This window comes from Talpa occidentalis, unplaced genomic scaffold (genome assembly GCF_014898055.3).
Source record: "Talpa occidentalis isolate TD23 unplaced genomic scaffold, MPIMG_talOcc4v2.1 talOcc4.15, whole genome shotgun sequence".
In the NCBI taxonomy this organism is placed as follows: Eukaryota; Metazoa; Chordata; class Mammalia; order Eulipotyphla; family Talpidae; genus Talpa; species Talpa occidentalis.
Window position 1 is genome coordinate 45712664 of NW_023601543.1, and position 21035 is coordinate 45733698.

Genomic DNA, 21035 nt, shown 5'->3' on the forward strand with positions numbered 1-21035 from the left:
AAAGGGCAAAGCATCTGACTTGAAGGAGTCAAATTTAGGACAATATGGTAGTCAAAATTAATTATGGTAGTCAAAATTAATTATGATGTTAATCAATTATAACATAGCTAAGTTTACAAGGAAAGAATTTCAGAATACGCATACTCAAACAAATAGGGAAACAAAGATCTTTTTAGAATGCTAATTAATGTAGAAAGAATGCTAGAATCAGGAAACTACTGTTTTGCAACCTCCAATGTAGTAAGTCAGGCAATGGTCATCAGTGGATGCTAAAACTATAAAGAGAAAGATAGTTGGGGAACAGGATAGTCACCAACATATTAATTACAAAATGTAAAGTATACCTTTATTATGGAGGGATCTGGAGATCACCACTTTAACAATCAAAACTGTGAGAAAACCTGTCATTATATACTTCCTGATGTGGTGTAAATACGTATCAACAACGTAGTAATCTTGCCAAAGATTTAATGTGGGTAGTCTCAATGAGAAACTAAATTGAATATACTCAAAGAGAAAATAATCAGACAAACCCAGAATGTGATTTATTTTGAGAGTTTAAAAAATTCAATGCTGGGCCTCCCTAGTGGCACAAGGGGTTAAGACTCAACCTATGAAGCTGTCCGCAGGCACTGCAGCATGAGTTCGATCCCCCAGCCAGCCAGGGAGCAACCCAATGGTGCAGCAGACCTCTCCTGACTCTCCCACTGCTCCCCTCAGCAGTGTACTTCAGTCAATCTGCCTGTTCTGTTCTCCACCCTGTCTCTGGTGAATCCTCTCACCCTGCCACACTTCTGGCCTGTGCTCCAGCTCTTGTATGCATGGATAAATAAATCTTAAAAAATAAATAAATAAATAAATAATTCGATGTTGTAAAAAAGAAAAACTTATAGAGGGCAGTTCTAGACTAAAAGAGACTCAACACACTTGTGTTAAACTGGGATTGTTTGTAGATTATATCATGAATGGGGCAGGATGGTAATAAAGGACATTGAGACAAATGGGAAAAACTGAATAAGGACTGAATATTAGGTATCACTGAATTAATGTTAACTTTCTTAGGTGTATTAATAGTATCGTGTTATGTCCTTATATTAGGAGATGTGTAATAAAGAATTTATGAGTGAAATTTCATAATGCCTGAAACTCATTTTCAAACGGTTCAGCAAAAAAGTTTTAGATATATAAAGGTTAAACAAATGAGATTAATGTTAACAGCTGGTGAATTTAGAAATAGTATTACGTGTTACTCTTTCACCTTTTCTGCAGGTTTACAATTTTTAAACTAAAATGTCGGAAGGAAAAAAATTTAATTTAAAACTCTTCCATTTGATTACATATTAAATACTCTAAGGGCAAGAGACAGGTAGGTAGTATAAGCATAGTTTGTCTCCCCTTTTTAATGGTTCTTTATCAGAACACTCTGAGATTAGGGACCTAACAAATATTACAAGTACCTGGAAGTAGAATAGGAAGAGTATCTATCTATTGATACTATAAGCCAGACACTGTATTATATGCTTTATATAGTATCCTCTCATGTTATCTTTACAACTGTCCAACCACCCAGGTTAAAGGTGGTTTTATTTTGTAAATAATTGAGACTCTGGAAAGCTGGGCAGCATGCCCAAGGGTCAGAGATAGCGCTTGAGTGCTTTAATCAAGAAAGCTATAATTCTCATTATTGGTAACAATTACTGAGAATAGTGCATCAAAGTTCTTATACTCTCAGCTCCACTTCAGAGAATACATCACATCTACCCCTACTACCCAACAATATCACCAACCTCCAACAGATGTCTCTGGCAGCACTTCCTGCCAGCTATTCCTTACCTCTCAATTAGCTGTTTCCCCAAGACAATCTTGGTGCCTTCAACCTTGATAAGCTCTTCATTATCATTATGAATAACTGTCTTTTCCAATTCCTCCTCTTGCTCCTCTGTCATGGCAACAGGATTGGAAGGTGGAGCATTTGTTTGATAATAGAGGGGACAGAATTTGTTTGTTCTCATGTGCCCAATGGCACCACAAGCCCCACATTTCAGCTGCAAAAGGAAAAGCATCAACATATCAGTGGTAAGCAGGCTGCATGATGTTGTCTTTAAGAAATACATATAAGGCAGGAGAGAAACAAAGGCTCGGAATTTTTGCTCTAATCGTTACATGCCTTTCAACAAGAAGCCACTGGACACACGGAAATGACACATTAAAAATAAAATGAAATTTAGAAACTGAACATTTCTTTAAAAATCAAATGAGGAGAGAGGGGCGGAGCAACATGGCGGCAAGGAGACGCTGCGAGTAAGATCTCCATTAAAAAAAAGTTAATAGGGAGGAAAACGGCAGGTCCCAGTGAGAACTGGGACACGGAAGATAAACAGACGACTCCAGCAAACTACCCAAAGAAGAAAGTTGCCATCAAAGAGGACTAGAAGGGAGGAAAGCGCAGAACCCTGCTCCCCTCCCCCACCCACAAAGTCGGCACTCTCCGACCCACAGAAAGGAGGAAAAAAACAAACTAAAACGACCAACAAGAACAAACTACGCATCAAGCGGACTGGGAGTGGAAAGGAACTATTTCAGTCACCATACCCCGTGAACTGGAGCTGTGGAGAACCCTGCAGGATTCGCCGCGGCGGTGAGCGAACAGCTCCAGGCACCATTAGAGAACAACAGAGACTCTGGAGACCTGCACACAGCCCCGAGCCAGCCGGTAAGCTTGCGCGGAAAAGCGGCACTTGAAAAGCAAATGCGGATCGCGGCTGCGCAGGTCCCCGCGCCTGCAGCCTAGGCTTGCGGGGAGACGCACGGAGGCCCTCACTGAGGTGAAAGTCCCTCACTGAGTAATCAGGAACCAGGCGCCCTGGCACGGGAGCGGGGTGCAAAAGGCGCCATTCCTGTGGCCACTAAACCGGGCTACAGCCCGCGTCCTGGACCTGAGGGCTTGGAACTGAGACCCGGGGCACGAAATTCAGGGCGTGGGTTCTCCACTATGGTGGGGCACAAGGCAGACACAGCACCCCAAAGCCGTTGAGGTTTCCCTACCATTCCTGCTCTGTTCCCTGTCCCACGGGGTGAAAAAACAGCCCCCCAAGGACAATAGGAGAGATCTCTGGCGCGACCTAACGACCAGAAAAAAAAGTCACTAACACCCCATAGAACAGGGAAATTCCTTCAGAAAAGAATGCTTGAAAAGGGCAGAAGGCTCCCGGAGGAACCAGTGGCCAGCTGGGAAGTTAGCCCACGCCAGGCCCCTTCCAGCCAGCAGTCTGAGCCCAAAGGGGGAGTGGGTACCCACGGCCGGGGCAGACCGGGCGTGCAGAAGAGTGTGCCTGAGACCGGATGTGCAGGGACTGCGTCCTGCATCGCCATTTTAGAACAGGGACATTTCTTCAGTAAAGACTGCCTGAAACCAGCAGAAAGCTCCTCAGAAGCCAGAAATGGCTCCTGGAGGAGCCGGAGGGGAGCGGAGAAGTTCACTCAAGATGCCGGCCAGTCCGAGCAACACAGTGTCCCAATGCATACGACAAATTAGAAAACAGACAGTAGGGAGTAGAAGAACCACACGCAACCTAACAACTCCTCAGGAAAAAAGCACACCACAAAAAGAAAACCACCCCTACCAGATTGCAACGACAGTAACTTGGAAGAACTTCTGAGCCTTCCAGAAAGAGAATTTAAAATTGCCATGATTAAAAAGTGACAGAACTCCTAAAGGAAAACAATGATGAGAAAAATAATCACGATCAAAGAATGAAATCGAGTCCCTAAAGGGGGAAGCAAAAGAAACGCAGGAGATCAAAGAATTAATGGAGGAACTAAAGAACTCTGGGAAAAGCAATGAAAGCAGAATAGATGAAATGGAAGAACGAATAAGTACTCTTGAAGACACAGAAATAAAAAGAACGAAAACAGAAAAGAAAAGAGAAGTACAAAGGGAAAAGACTGAAGAAAGACTTCGGGAACTATCTGATTCCATGAGGAAAGGAAACATAAGAGTTATAGGAATTCCAGAAGGAAAGGAGAGAGATGTAGGAACAGAGAAAATATTCCAAGAGATAATTGAAGAGAACTTCCCAAATGTGAAGAAGGAGCTGAAAATTGATATACAAGAAGCAAGAAGAACACCAAACTTCCACAACGAAAGGAAAAATACAGCAAGACACATAATAGTAAAGCTCCCAAGAATCCAGGACAAGGAAAAAATAATGAAGCTGGCAAGAGGGAAGAAACAGATAACGTTCAAAGGAAAACCAATCAGGCTGACATCAGACTTCTCTGAAGAAACACTACGGGCAAGGAGAGAGTGGAGGGACACAGTCAACAGACTCCAAGAAACAGATGCCAACCAAGAATACTCTATCCGCAAAACTCTCCTTCCTCTATGAAGAAAGAATAAGGACCTTCCCAGACAAACAGAAACTCTGGAATTTCATTACGACTAACCCACACTCCAAAAATACTACAAGGAATCCTAAAGCCAGAACCTCAGAGGGACGAATAACAACGAAAGAAGACCAAAAAAAAAAAAGTTATTAAAAGAATAAATATATAAAATCAAAGGAAAGACAAACACAATGGCAAATACAGATGCTAACATATCAATATTAACTCTAAATGTAAATGGACTAAACTCTTCAATAAAAAGACACAGAGTTGCAGCCTGGATTAAGAAACAAAACCCAACCTTTTGGTGTCTCAGGAAACACATTTAGCTACAAAAGATAAAAATAGACTCAAAGTTAAAGGATGGAAAACAATCCTACAAGCAAATGGACCAAAAAAGAAAGCAGGAACAGCTATACTTACATCAGATAAAACAGACTTCAAACTCAAAAAAATATAAAGAGACCCCAACGGTAACTACATTATGATCAAGGGGACAATACTTCAAGAAGAAACAACACTCATTAACATATACTCACCAAATGAAGGAACACCAAAATATATCAGACAACTGTTGTCATCTCTGAAAACAGACATCAGAGAAAACACATACGTAGTGGGAGACTTCAACACACCACTATCAACAATGGATAGGTCAACAAGACAAAAAATAAGTAAAGAAACCAAAGCTCTAAATAAGGACCTAGAGCAATTGGGCTTAACAGACATCTATAGAACACTAAACCCCAAAAAACGGAGTACACATTTTTCTCAAGCGCACACGGATCATTCTCCAGGATCGATCACATACTGGGGCACAAGACAAACATCAACAGATACACCAAGATTGAAATCATATCAACCATCTTTTCTGACCATGAAGGCATCAAACTAGAAATAAACCATAAAAAGAAGGCAAGGAACTTTCCTACCTCATGGAGATTAAAAACCACACTACTGGAAGACCACTGGACTAATGAGGAGATGAAAGAAGAAATTAAAATATTTTTGAATTGAACGACAAGGAGGACACCAATATCCTAAATGTATGGGATGCAGCAAAAGCAGTAATAAGAGGAAATATATAGCAATAGAAGCTCACATCAAGAAACAAGAAAGAACTCAAAGAAACAACCTAATCTCGAAGCTCAAAGATCTAGAAAAAGAACAACAAAAAAAACCCAAAACCAGTAGAAGAAAAGAAATAATAAAAACCAAAGCAGAAATAAATGAAATTGAAACTAAAAAAACAATCCAAAAGATCAATGAAACCAAGAGCCTGGTTCTTTGAAAAAAATCAATAAAATAGACAAACCCCTAGCCAGGCTCACAAAAGAAAAAAGGGAGAAAGCACAAATAAACAGGATCATCAATGAAAGAGGAGAAATCACAACGGACACAGCAGAAATCAAAAGAATAATCAGTAACTACTATGAACAGTTATATGAAAACAAGTTCAACAATCTAGAGGAGATGGACAAATTCCTACAATTCTACAATCACCCAAAGCTAAATAAAGAAGAAATAGAACACCTAAACAGACCAATTACAAGCAGTGAAATTGAAATGGTAATCAAAAACCTCCCCAAAAACAAAAGCCCAGGACCTGATGGATTTACAAATGAATTCTACCAAACATTCAGAGATGAATTAGTGCCTATCCTTCACAAACTCTTCCAAAAAACTGAGAAGGAAGGGACAATACCAAACACGTTCTATAAAGCCAACATTACACTAATACCAAAACCGAACAAGGACAACACAAAAAGGAAAACTACAGGCCAATCTCCCTAATGAACACTGATGCAAAATCCTCAATAAAATTTAGCTATCAGAATCCAACAATGTGTCCATAAGATAATTCACCACGACCAAGTAGGATCCATTCCAGGGACACAAGGATGGTTCAACATCCGAAAATCAATCAACGTTATCCAACATCAACAAAAAAGAAATATAAAAACCATATGATAATATCAATAGATGCTGAGAAAGCTTTTGACAAAGTGCAACACCCATTCATGATAAAAGCCTTGAAATTCTTGGGATACAAGGAACATACCTCAACATCATAAAGGCCATCTATGACAAGCCAACAGCCAGTATCATTCTCAATGGTGAAAAGCTGAAAGCAATTCCATTAAGATCTGGAACAAGACAAGGATGTCCAATCTCACCACTGCTTTTCAATATAATACTGGAAGTCCTAGCCAGAGCAATAAGACAAGAGAAAGACATACAAGGAATCCAAGGAAAAGAAGAAGTCAAACTATCACTATTTGCAGATGATATGATAATTTACATAGAGAACCCCAAAAACTCCACAGAAAAACTAATTCAAATCATCAATCAGTTAAATGGCAGGATACAAAATCAACACGCAAAAGTCAGTAGCCTTCCTATACACAAACAATAAATCTGAAGAAGAAATAAAAAAAAACATCCCTTTTCTTATCGAAACAAAAAAAAATCAAATATTTGGGAATAAATCTAACAAAAGAGGTAAAGGACCTATACAAAGAAAACTATAAAACACTGTTAAAAGATAGAAGAAGACACAAAGAAATGGAAAGACATCCCTGCTCATGGATTGGAAGAATGAACATTATTAAAATGGCCATCCTACCAAAAGCAATATACAGATTCAATGCCATTCCAATCAAAATTTCAATGTCATTCTTCAAAGAAATAGAACAATTACTGATGAAATTCATATGGAATCACAAAAAACCCCGAATAGCCAAAGCTCTCCAGAAAAAAAAAAGAAGGGAATGGAGGCATCACACGCCCAGACTTCAAACTATACTACAAAGCCATAATCATCAAACTGCATGGTATTGGAACAACAGAACACATACAGACCAATGGAATCGAATAGAAATCCAGAAATAAATCCACAGATTTATGGTCAAATAATCTTTGACAAAGGAGCACAGACTATGCATTGGAGCAAAGAAAGTTTGTTCAACAAATGGTGCTGGGAAAACTGGGTTGCTACATACAAAAGAATGAAGCTTGACCACTACCTCACACCATACACAAAAACCAACTCAAAATGGATTAAAGAACTAGACATAAGACCTGAAACCATAAAATACATAGAAGGAATATAGGCGAAAACACTACGTGATATGCACATCAAAGACATCTTTACAGACACATCACCCAAAGTAGTGATAGTGAAGGCAAAGATAAACAGATGGGACTACATCAAATTAAAGAGCTTCTGCACAGCAAGAGAGACAATAACAAAAACAAAGAGAAACCCCAATCGACTGGGAGAACATTTTTGCACACAACACTAATGATAAAGGACTGATCACAAAAATCTGCAAAGAGCTGATGAGACTCAACAACAACAAAGAAAATAATCCTGTCAAAAATGGGCAGAAAAGCTAAAAAGAAACTTCTCTGAAGAGGAAATGCAAATGGCCAACAGGCATATGAAAAATGTTCAACATCACTTGTAATCAGGGAAATGCAAATCAAAACTACAGTGAGATACCAACTTACACCTGTGAGAATGGCACATATTAAAAAAACTAGCAACAAGAAATGTTGGCGAGGTGTGGAGAAAAAGGAACTCTTCTGCACTGTTGGTGGGAGTGCAAACTGGTCCAACCACTATGGAGAGCTGTGGAGATTTCTGGACCTACTAAACATAGAGCTTCCATATGATCCAGCAATTCCACTCCTAGGTATTTACCCAAAGGACACAGAAACATCCATTCCAAAGAGCACCTGCACCCCTATGTTTATAGCAGCTCTATTTACAATAGCTAAGCTTTGGAAACAGCCAAATGCCAAAAAATAGATGACTGGATCAAAGAAGATGTGGTCCATAATATACCATGGAATATTACTCAGCATTCAAAAAAAGATAAACACATGCAATTTGCAGCAACATGGATGGTGCTGGAAGGGATCATGCTCTGCGAAATAAGCCAGAAAGAAAAAGAAAAATACCGGATGGTCTCACTCATGGCAGGAATCTAGAAAACTTAAATAAGGGACCAGGAAAATGAGTAACTATAAGAAAGTGAAAATCAAAATCAACAAAAAACTATGATCCAGAGACACTTTTTGGGGGTGGGGGCGGGAGGGAGGGATTGGGGTCAGAATGGGGGGTTGCAATTGTATGGGGAATATAAAAATAAAATTTATTATTTAAAAAAAAAAATCCAATGAGGAGGGCCTCCCCTGGTCACGCAGGTGGTTGAGCGCCACGCTATGAATCTATCCGCAGCCTCTGCAGCACTGGTTCGATCCCGGCTGGCCATCGAGGGTCCCACATGGCGTGACAGACCTCTCCTGTAGCGCCCCTGCTCCCTCAGCAGTGTATTTCTTCAGTCTGCCTGTTCTGTTCCCCGCTCTGTCTCTGGTGAACCCTCTCACCCTCCTACTCATCTGGCCTGTACCCAATTCTTGTATAAATAAATCTTGAAAAAAAATCAAATGAGAAGAAAAGGGAGAGGATTCCCATTCCCAATTCAAATTATAAACTATGAATATATTAAATATGTAGGAAAAAGGTTCTTGGAAGCCAAAGCTGCATTTAGCAGCACGGGCAGCCAGCATAAGTGCATTCCCAGCCCCAAGGGCTCATTAACATCTAGTTCTCTGCCTTTTCTGCAACCAACTTCAGTTTCAACTGCAAAATGGGGTCAATGGTACCACATGCAAGAAAAAAACATTAAGATACTCATGAATTCACTGCATGTAACAGCAGTTTACATTTGTTGAGAATTGTACCATTCATAAAAGTGTTTCCCACACATTTTATCACTTACAATAATAACACTGTGGGACACACACCATTTTATGAAAGAGAAAACGGTTTTAAAGAGGTTAAGTTCACAGAACTATTAAATGGCAGAACCAGGACCTGGATCCACAGTTTCTGTGCTTCTTTCTACTGTACCATATATACCTTATTTTATGATGCACATTACAGTTAAAATGCACAGAAATATCTGGAATTCTACTGAAACTATGCAAAGCAATCTGCATTATGTTTTCTTTCTTTTTTTTAAATAAGATTTATTTATTTATTTATTCATTCATTCACTCACTCACTCATTCAAGCACTGGGTATAGTCAGAAGCGCGGGAGGGTGAGAGAATTCACCAGAGCCAGAGTGGGGAGCAGAGCAGGCAGAAGGACCGAAGTACACTGCTGAGGGGAGCAGCGGGCGGCAGGAGAGGTCTGCGCGTCATGTGGGACCCTCCTCCGGTGGCCAGGGAGTAGCCGGGGATCGAACCGGCGCCACAGAGACTGCGGGCAGCTTCGCAAGCCAGCGCTCAACCGCTGCGCCACCGGGGATGCCCTGCATTATGTTTTTTTTTTCTGTTGCTTCTCTAAGTATATACAATTTAAAAACAAGATGCACGCACGCACGCGCGCACGCACACGAAAGTACATGTAAAAAAAGAAGTCCACTAAACCTATCTCAAATTCCTAGAAAATATTTCCAATGGATGAGTATAAAATGACACCCAGGGCCTCCCCTGTGGCGCAGCGGTTGAGCGCTGGGCTGCGAAGCTGCCCGAGGCTCTGCAGCGCCAATTCAATCCCCGGCGATCCCCAGCCGCTGGGCGAGGGTCCCGCATGGCGCGCAGATCTCTCCTGCCGCCCGCTGCTCCCCTCAGCAGTGTACTTCATCAGTCTGCCTGCTCTGCTCTCCCCTCTGGCTCTGGTGAATTCTCTCACCCTCTGGCGCTTCTGACTGTACCCAGTGCTTGTATAAATAAATAAAACTTTAAAAATAAATAAATAAATAAATAAATAATAAAATGACACCCAATGGCACCAGATAAGGTTTGGTGTTGTTAGTACCAGCCACACTAGTACTAATAACACATTAATTGCACTAGCTTTCTATACTACTGCCCTCATTCCCAGTAAGGGAGGATGCCAAAAATCTAAAGAAAAAAGTGAATGTTTTCTTCCTTTACTTTCTCAGTAATGAACACGCCACATTGTACTTACTTTTAGGTCAGGACGTTCCTTCATTTTTTTGGGCTTCTTCTCAGGAGGACCCTTAAGCTTCTCCTTTTCCTGGTTCCGCTTAAGGCGCCTCAGCTGCTCTTGAATTCGCCGTCGTTCTTTTCGCATCTCTTCTCGATGCTGTTCATCAAAAAAGGGCAAATTTTCGACTGAAAGGTAAAAATATCAGCACTATAAGCAAACCCAAACCAAGAAGACTGCCCTGATAGCTGAATATCTCAAACTAAAGTAATCCATCTAGAATACCTGACATTCCAACCTCCAGCACTTAATGGCCTTCCATTTGCTAAGAGGCACCTCTCTCAGAATGGGAAATCCTAAGTTATCCAAAGGATAGTGCAGCGGGTGGCAGGAGAGGTCTGCTCGCCATGTGGGACCCTCGCCTGGCGGCTGGGGATTGAACCGGCGCTGCAGAGGCTGCGGGCAGCTTCGCAACCCAGTGCTCAACCACTGCGCCACAGGGGAAGCCCTCACCATTGCTTTTCAATATAGTACTGGAAGTTCTAGCTAGGGCAATTAAGCAAGAAAAAGACATAAAAGGATTCCAAATAGGAAAAGAAGTGAAACTGTCATTAGATGCAGATTATACAGAGAATCCTAAAAAATCCACAGAAAAACTAAATCAGTTTAGTAAAGTAGCAGGTTACAAAATCAACACAAAAAATTCAGTAGCTTCCCTATATGCAAACAAGCAATCTCAAGAAGAAATTATGAAAACCATCCCATTTACAATTGTACCAAACAAAAAATTAATACTTGGGAGTAAACTTAACAAAAGAGATGAAAGACTTATAAAAGGAAAATTACAAAACACTGTTAAAAGAAATAGAAGACACAAAGAAATTAAAAGATATTCCCTGCTCATGGATTGGAAGAATTATCATAATAAAAATGGCCTTCTTACCAAAAGCAATTTACAGATTCAATGCAATTACAATAAAAATCTCAATGGCAGGGCCTCCCCTGGTGGTGCTGCGGTTGAGCACTGGGTTGTGGGGCTGCACGCAGCCTCTGCAGCGCCAGTTCGATCCCCGGCCACTGGTGGGGGTCCCACAAAAATAAATAAATAAATAAAACAAACAAAAATCTCAATGGCATTCTTCAAAGAAATAGAACAAAGTGTTAAAATTCACATGCAACCACAAAAAACCTCAAATAGCAAAAGCTCTCCTGACTAAAAGAGGGGGGGGGGAATGGAGGCTTTACACTCCTAGTCTTCAAGCAATACTATGAATTCATTTTAATAAAAACAGCATGGTACTTCAACAAAAACAGACACACAATGGAATCAAATTGAAAGCCCAGAAATAAAAACACACGTATATGATCAACCTTAATCTAGAATAAAGGAGCAAAGAATATACACTGGAACAAGGAAAGCCTCTTCAATAAATGGTGTTGGGAAAACTGGTCTGCCACATGCAAAAAAAATTAAACTATACACAAAATGCAACACAAAATGGATAAAAGACTCAAATATAAGCTCTGATACCATAAATACATAGAAGAAAACATAGGGAAACCACTCTATGACATAAGCCTCAGAAACACCTTTGAGGATTCATCTCCAGAAGCAAGGAAAATAAAGAAAATAATCAGGGCCTCTCTGGCGGCACAGAGGTTAAAGACAACACTATCAACCTATCTCCAGCCACTGCAGGATGAGTTCGATCCCTGGAGGGCCAGAGAGCAACCCACATGAAGCAGCAGACCTCTCCTGGCTCGCCCACTGCTCCTCTCAGCAGTGTATTTCAGTAGATCAGCCTGTTCTGCTCCCCGCTCTGTCTCTGCTGAATCCTCTCAACCCCCCCTCAAAAAAAAAAAATCTGGCCTACATCCCAGTTCTTGTATGCATAAATAAAATCTTTTGGAAAAAAAAGGAACTGAAGTATACAGGAAAGGAGGAGGGAGGGACAGGGGAAAAAACAGGAGGGCTGAACACAAGGGAATATGGCGATGGTTCACAGGTGATACAGTGGTGGAAGAACTACCCTCAAACACCCACCCTCACCCTTATTCCCCACCCTTATTATCATTCTCCTTATCAAACTCACATGAATTCCTCATCTTTTGTGGTCCGTATGCGCACATAGGCATCAATGACAGCTGGTTTTCGGACAGTCTCACAGCGAACATACTCTTTCCCCTCTTCATCTCGAAATGTGCGATAGATCTTGAGACAACGGCCAGTGGCAGAAGAGTTAAGGCTAGTCACGGAAGCTGTGTCGTCATCTCTGTGATTGTTTCCTGCTGCTGCTGAGCCTGCTGCTGCAAGGCAGAAAAAGATTTCCACACATTCCCTCCACCACCCAAATGGCCATTATCTTGGGGTTGAATGGAGACCTCAGAGCTCAACAAGGCACAAACAACAGAAAGCATCAAAGGAACCACCAATCCCAGGAATACACTGATTTGTCCTTTCCTGACCTCATTTTACCACTGCCAATGTTCCTTTTTATAAGTACAAAAAAGTTCAGGCAGGATCTCAAAGAACTACATGCTTCTTACAGGAGACTAAAGAGTAATTAATCACGTTCTGATTCCTCTGAACACCAAGAAGACGGCCCAAGCAGGAAGTAACTGATGATCACATTAAAGTGAAGAACCCACCCAAGGGAAAAAAATATCACCACAGGAGCAAACCTAGACTATACATCTCAAACTTTAATATGCATTAATAGAAATCACCCAAGGATCTCCTTAAACTACACATTCTAATTTAGTAGGTTTGCGGTGAGACCTGAAATTCTACATTTATAATAAACTCCCATGTGACGCAGATACTGCTATTCCAGGACCACAGAGGTAAAAAGGCTTTATCACACCTTTACAAAATGAAATTACACAAAGCTTTTAAAAAAGGAGAAAACAAAGGAGACTATTGTTGAGTCAGACCAGCCACTTAAGTACTTCATCTTTAGCCTCTATCCTCTCTAACTACAGCCAAGTTTTCAACAGCCTGCCTGACATCTACACTGGAAACTGTCATGGTAACTGAAACGCCACATACTATACATTCCCTTCTTAAGTCTGCTTCTTTCCCTGAAACTTACTACTTTAATCAATGATAGCACCATCTTTATAGCAAACACAGAGTGAAATCTTAACTTGATTTTTTCCTTTTCATTCCCAATACCCATATCCCCAATTCAGGCCTTTATCACTCCCACCCTCAACTTCTGCAATTTCTTTTTGGTGCTTTTTAAGTCTATCTAGTGTCTAAGACTCCTTTGAGAGTTTTCTGCAAACCATGGATCTTCTCAGAAAAGGCATATTTGCACAGAATTTTACATGTAATTTCAGAAAGTTCAAGACCACCACCCCTAATTTCATCCACAGATTCCATATTAAAAATTCTTACCCTCCAGGACCTTCCTGGTGGTGCAAGGAGTTAATAAGCACAGTACTGTGAAGCTATCTGCGACCTCTGCAGCATGAATTTGATACCCAGCCGGCCAGGAAGCTACCAACATGGTGCAGCAGACCTCTCCTGTCTCGCCCACTGCTCCCCTCAGCAGTGTATTTCAGTCAGTCTGCCTGTTCTATTCCCCACTCTGTCTCTGGTGAATCCTCTCACCCCCTGCATCTCTGGCCTGTACCCCAGTTCTTGTATGCATAAATAAATTTAAAAAAAATTCTTACCCTCCAGGATGAGTACCCAGAAAGTTCACTTGACCTAGAACACTAATAGCCTTGGTTTAGCCAAGCATGATACAAAGGCAGTAATAGATCGGCAGCATCTCTTCAATATGTGCCCTACAGACAAACCTAGAGTCTAGTTTGCAGTAATCTCTCTACCTCATCTACAGGTTTTCCTATATTCATTCCCTACTATTTTTGCCTCCAGCTTTGCATCTGTTATTAATCTGTAGTTACTCATACTTTTTTGACCCTTACCTTTTTTTTTAAATATTTATTTTTTATTTATACAATAGCTGGGGTGCAGGCCAGAGGTGCAGGAGGGTGAGAGGATTCACCAGTGACAGAGCAGGGAGCAAAACAAGCAGACAGACGAAAAGCAAAGCTGAGGGGAGCAGCGGGCGCGATAGGAGAGGTCTGCGCACCATGTGGGAATCTCCCTGGCTGGCTGGAAATCGAACTCATGCTGCAGAGGCTATGGGCAGCTTCACAGAGCTGTGCTCAACCCGCTGCACCACCAGGGAGGCCCTGACCCTTACCTTTTTTTAAAAAAAGATTTGTTTATGTATGTATTTATATATTTATTGATGCGTAGGCGAACTTGGGTGTAGGCCAGAAGTGCAGGTGGTGAGAGAATTCACCAAAAACACAGCAAGTTGCAGAAAAGTTGGATTTACTTAAAATACACTGCTATAGGGAACAGCAGGTGAAACAGGAGAGGTCTGCTGCACTGTATGTGGGGTTAGCTCCCTGGCCGGGGATTGAACTCAGGCCATAGTGGTGACAGTGCTGAGACTTAACCCCTAGGCTATCAGGGAGGCCCAGATCCTTTTTTTTTTTTTTTTGGTCTGTGAAGGCACTATGCTCACCCAGTAGCATCCGCTGTAGTTCCTTCCGTTCCTGCTCCTCTCGTTCACGTGAAAGCTGAGAGCTAGTTTTCTTATTCTGCAACATGTTTTCAATGTTCTTTCCCATTTCTTCAAAGTCACTGTCTTCAGCTGAGCTGCTATCTGTGTCAGTTGATAAGACTTCAGTTGATGACAAAACCCTAAAAAAAAATAAAGATTAAGAGAAGAGGAAATACAAAAGTGTAGGAAGAGCTAAAGAAACATGGTTTTAGAGTAGGAAATTGGGAAAGCAACCTTTAAAGGAATACTCAAAATTCACTAAGTCATGAAGTTCTTGATAGGTTTTCGTAGACATTTAGGCAATAAGGAAAGTTTCAAATATGAAATTAGATAGCCACTCAGAATTCCAGCCTGAGAAATAAATCAGCAGATTGGTAATTTTTAACAAGGACTTATCCTCTCACTATTAAGCCTTCAGAAAAACCTTGTCACCTATCACCATTGCAATAGCTATAAGGACTAAGCAGGTCACAAAAGTTGTCACAGAACCTAGAGTTTGAACCTAGCACCTCCTGCTATTCAAAATCTTTTGTCAAGTTGCTTTAAAGGGAATGAGTACTCTTGGAGTATTATAAACAGATACCACCCTGAAATTTCAGATATCTGACCACCTGGTCACATTATTATTATTTTTTTAAGATTTATTTATTTATTTATTTATATAAGCACTGGGTACAGTCAGAAGCACGGGAGGGTGAGGGAATTCACCAGAGCCAGAGCAGGGAGCAGAAGAGGCAGACTGACGAAGTACACTGCTGAGGGGAGCAGCAGGCAGCAAGAGAGGTCTGCACGCCATGTGGGACCCTCGCCCGGCAGCCAGGGATCAAACTGGCGCTGCAGAGGCTGCAGGCAGCTTCACAACCCAGTGCTCAACCACTGCGCCACAGGGGAGGCCCCCACCTGGTCACATTATTAAGTAACTTCTTCATTATAAAATAATGTCTGGGATCCCCTCCCCATTCCAGCTTGGATTTTCTGCAGCACGAAAACACCCTTGTCAGGCCTCCCTGGTGGCACAAAGGGTTAAGACACAACCTATGAAGCACGAGTTCAATCCCTGGCCAGGAAGCTGACCCACACGGTGCAGCAGACCTCTCCTGACTCGCCCACTACTCCCCTCAGCAATGTATTTCAGTCAATCCACCTGTTCTGTTCCCCACTCTGTCTCTGGTGAATCCTCTCACCCCCCACACCTCTGGCCTGTACCCCAGTTCTTGCATGCATAAATAAATCTTTCAAAAAAATTAAACATACTTGTTCTGTAGGTCAAAGATGCGCTGGCATTCCTCTTTGTAACGCTCTTGATGCTCAGCCACAGAAAACCTTGATCCACGGGCAAATTTACTCATGGGTCCCTCTCCAGAGCGGGCCTGTTCTGTCGACATTGTGCGTACCACATCAATCACTTCCCAGCGGGACAACTTTTTAATCTATGAAAGAGACAGACACATGCACACATACACAAATAATTCAGGGCTTTCAAATGACAAATCAAGGCATACAGAGAGCAGAACAAACAGAAAATAAAAATATTCACCCAAAGCAGCTTAAAAAGAAAACTCTGGGAGAACTCCTCAAAAAGTACCTAAGACCCAGTCTACTACAAGATACACCACAGATTTCTCTAAATAAGTTTCTTATATCTGCCTCCTACTTTTTCCTCTCTATACAGAGCTCCTAGAAGCCTCTAAATTTTCCTCTTCTATACTCACCTCTTCCTCAGGCACACCAAATTTACGTAGAAGTTGCTTGGCATTTTTCAGAGAAAGGCGACGGAGGTCCGCATCTGTTCCTGTAACTGTCTTCTTGACTGGCTGAGGTTCTTTATCATCCTACCTCAGAAACAAAACAAAACAGCAAGAATCCTAATAAGCTGAACTCCTTATAGAAGGCATCTAAATCATCCTGTCAACTGCATTCCAGATCCTCCATCTTATTCATCTCTTCTCCTTAACCCCCATTTCTTCCTCCCTTGATTTTCACCTTCTAAAAATTTAGTCTCACCTTCTGCTGTGTTGGCTTGTTTGGAATCTTCACATAGGAGAATCCTTCACCACACCCTGTGGGATCTGCCACCCCAGTCACCTCCAAGAGACACTTGCCCTTCATGGCAGCAATGAAGGCCCTTGTGGTATTCCAAGGAGCAGTGCGAACCTACGGTACAGAAAAAAAATTCTAAGGGCTGTTGGAAACCAATAATTACATGACTGGAATAATCCAACAATGTACAATTTGATATTTTCTTCAACTGTCCACAACAATTAATAGTTAGAGAAAGCAGTCCAGCACTCAGTTTGCTGTTCTTCTTCCCTATAGTACTTAAATCATGATATTCGAGATAAAGACCTTAGCCAGGATAAGAAAGAATATGTGGAACAGCCCCATACCAGTTGGGCATCAGTAGGCATCTCAAAGACAGTGTAGCCCCTATTCTCATGATGCTCCAAAGAGGTGTTACATTGATGATTACATTTGATTGTCTAATTGCTGAAATGATTTCTCTAGAATGACTTATATATCCTCACAATTTGCGATAAGCTTTATAAAGCAATAGCCCCAACCCTAGAAGTACTCTTCTGCCATGCTACCTGTGCCCAAACCAGTCCTCTCCTGGAACCCTAAGTAGTGTTCACTAATCCCATACAACAATCAGGGAATAAGACAAGGGGAATGTGCTTATCTACACAGAGCAGTCAGGAGTATAATTAGGGCCTCCCTAGTAGCATAGGGGTTAAATCGAAGCACTATCACACTATGGCGTGAGTTCAATCCCCAACCAGGGAGCTAACCCACATTATGGCGCAGCCACCAGGGCCTCCCTGGTGGCGCTAGGGGTTAATAAGCACAGCACTGTAAAGCTATCCGCAGCCTCTACAGCATGAGTTGGATCCAGGCCTGCCAGGGAGCCACCCACATGGCTCAGCAGACCTCTCCTGTCTCGCCTGCTGCTCCCCTTGGCAGTATATTTCAGTCAGTCTGCCTGCTCTGTTCCCCACTCTGTCTCTGGTGAATCCTCATCCCCCACACCTCTGGCTTGTACCCCAGTCCTTGTATGCATAAATCTTTTTTAAAAAGCCAATCAATAAGAAGTGTTGGCAAGAGTGTGAAGGAATCAGAACACATAAATACCACTGGTAGGGATGTAAAATGATATAGCTACTTTGGAAAACAGTAGGGAGGTTCCTCAAAAAATTAAAAATAGAGATACTGTATGATTTAGTAATCTCACTTCTGGGAATATATACAAAAGATTTGAAAGACTATTCACAATAGCTAATAGATGGTAGCAACCCAAATGTCCACGGATGAATGGATAAATAAAATGTGGTGTATAAAATCAGGCATCACTTAATGAAAGGGCTATGTTCTGAGAAAAATGGTCATTTCATCATTGTGCAAATGTCATAGAGTACACTTAAACAAATTTACAAGGTTTGGCCTACTACACACCTAGTTTATATGTAAGGGCCACCATCATATATGTAGTCCATAGTTGACCAAAACATTTGTTGTGCAGCACATGACTATACACAAAAAGAAATATTATTTAACTGTGAAAAGGAAGGAATCTCTGACACATACACCCAGCATAGATGAATGTTAAGGATATTATGCCAGTGAAATGAATCACATAAAAACAAATACCGTATGATTTCACTTAGATGAATTACCTAGAGTAGTACAATGGAGAGACAAAAAGCAGACTGTGGTTTCCAGAGGCTTGGGGAGGGAGGAATGGGGACTGACTGTTTAATAACTAATAAAGTTTCAGTTTTACAAGATGAAGAGTTCTGGAAATTGGTTGTACAATAATGTGAATGGACTTAACACTACGAAACTGTACCCTTAAAGGTTAAGATGATAAATTCTATGTTATGCATATTTTACAAGTCAAAAAAAGTAAGTGTACACAGTAGAATTCTAGAAAAGGCAAATTAATATGTAGTGACTCAAAGCAGAGCAGTGGTTATCAGGGAAGAGGGAGGGTGGAGAGAAGAAACAGAAGGGCCTCCCTGGTGGCACAGGGGTTAAGTCACAGTGCTATTAAGCTATTGCCAGCCACTGCAGCATGAGTTCAATCCCCAGCCAGGGAGCTAATCCACATACAGGCAGCAGACCTCTCCTGTCTCACCCACTGCTCCCCTCAGCAGTGTATTTCAGTAGATGTGCCTGTTCTGTTCCCACTCTGTCTCTGGTGATCCTCTCACCCCCACACCTCTGGCCTAGACCCTTGTTCTTGTATGCATAAATACAAATTAAAAAAAAAAAAAAACAGGAGGAAGAGACATCAAAGGGGCAAAAATAAACTTTTGGGGGCAATGGATACAATCATTGTCCTGTCCTGAGTATTTCACAGCATAAACATACATTAAAACTTGGCATGGTTACCAGTGGGAACACAGAGTAGGGAAGAGGGAGGAAAATAGATAAGACATTAGCACCAGTGGTCTTGTGGAGGGTAAGTGAAACACGTGCACATATGTAGAAGTAAAAATAAAACCTCAAAATTATAATAAATACAGAATAGCAAGGAAAAAATAATTTAAAAGTGCACACTTTAAATATGTACAGTTGGGCCTTCCCTGGTGGTGCAGCGGTTGAGTGCTGGGCTGTGAAGCTGCCGGCAGCCTCTGCAGCACCAGTTCTATCCCCGGCCACCAGCGAGGGTCCAACATGGCGCGCAGACCTCTCCTGCCTCGCCCGCTGCTCCCCTCAGCAGTGTATTTCGTCAGTCTACCTGTTCTATTCCCCACTCTGTCTCTGGTGAATTCTCTCACCCTCCCGCGCTTGTGACTGTACCCAGTGCTTGTATATATAAATAATCTTTTAAAAATAAATAAATAAATAAACACACAAACAAATAAATATGTACAGTTGAAATCAAACAAGTATGTTTTTCAGTGCATCAATCATAGCTCAATAAGGCTATGTTTTAAAAAAGGATTAAATGTCACTTAATAATATAGATTAGTGTAAAGCCTTACCTCATCATCAATCTTCATCTGGAAATCTTCCTCATTTTCTTCTTCTGGAGCAAAAAAGGACTTCTCGCCATAGCCAGCATCCTGAAAGAGGACATAAAGCCAATAAATTGGAAAGCACAAAGTACAAGTTTCACTGACCAAATACAGAATATCTGAGAATATTTTGCATAGAGATAAATTATCTACCACCATTGTACATCCTAGGCTATCAGAAGATATTTCAAGGAACTTATGAGCTGATAAATGGATAAAGTCCATAAGGAAGCTAAACAGATTCTCACTAACTAGGACTCAGGGGTACAGAACTATGCTATTTCAACCCAGCTAGATCTTTCTTATTTTGGCCTGATAAAGACACTACTATGCTTCTCTAAACCTCACAGCCAGGATCATCATCATCTCTGCCTACCTGGAAGGCTGTGGAAACAAGTGAGAACTACTTTCCCCTGCTTACATGCCTGTCTTGCATAGAGCAGAGATTAACGTCACCATCCAAATGAATGAGCAACGATTTTCAAAGCAAAATAATAGGCCCTAAGTTCCTCACTAAGTCTTCCCACCAAGTTTTAGCTATACTGTAGTTTTCTCCACAACGGATTTACAGAGTACTTCAAACACTTTCCATTTTTACATAATTGGTACTCATCTATTAATCATCATTTCTAAGCCAATGAGAATAGTCTTCACCCTCATCTCTAGAAAAAACCTATAGTAGTGCCTGAAAGGAAGGTGTTCACCTTCAGTCGCTGTTCTGCAGCTATCATGCTATAATAAGCACAGCATTGCTCCGGAGATACCATAGCTCTGATCTCCTCTTCAGTTGGTAAACGAAAATCAGACTTCAGCACCCACCAGTTTGAATCCATGCCTAGAAAAGAGAGAATGAGACCATTCTGAATTCTTGCCAAAGGCCCTGGCAAGAATTGACAGCAACAGGGATAGCAAACCCCGACTGAACCAGGCAATGTCCTAGAAGGGAACAGGCCTAACCACAGTTGGCCTGACTGACCAAGAAAATACCTGCTGCCAGATTTCCTACACCTCATAAAAGATACTCAACAGTCATACTGAATTTCCTGGCAGACAAAATTAAAAAGCAGTCAGAGCCTAG

The 21035-nt window shown here is 41.4% G+C and overlaps 1 protein-coding gene across 1 annotated transcript in view; it reads right to left on the reverse strand.

Moving 5' to 3' along the window:
* The window catches only part of TAF1 (TATA-box binding protein associated factor 1), a 103968-nt gene that overhangs the window by 65946 nt on the left and 16987 nt on the right, over positions 1-21035 (reverse strand). Inside the window, 10 exon segments of the mRNA XM_037512272.2 lie at positions 1834-2045; positions 10375-10524; positions 10526-10541; positions 12447-12660; positions 14901-15079; positions 16194-16369; positions 16652-16771; positions 16944-17093; positions 19925-20005; positions 20662-20792. Coding sequence (XP_037368169.1) covers positions 1834-2045; positions 10375-10524; positions 10526-10541; positions 12447-12660; positions 14901-15079; positions 16194-16369; positions 16652-16771; positions 16944-17093; positions 19925-20005; positions 20662-20792 — 1429 coding nt within the window.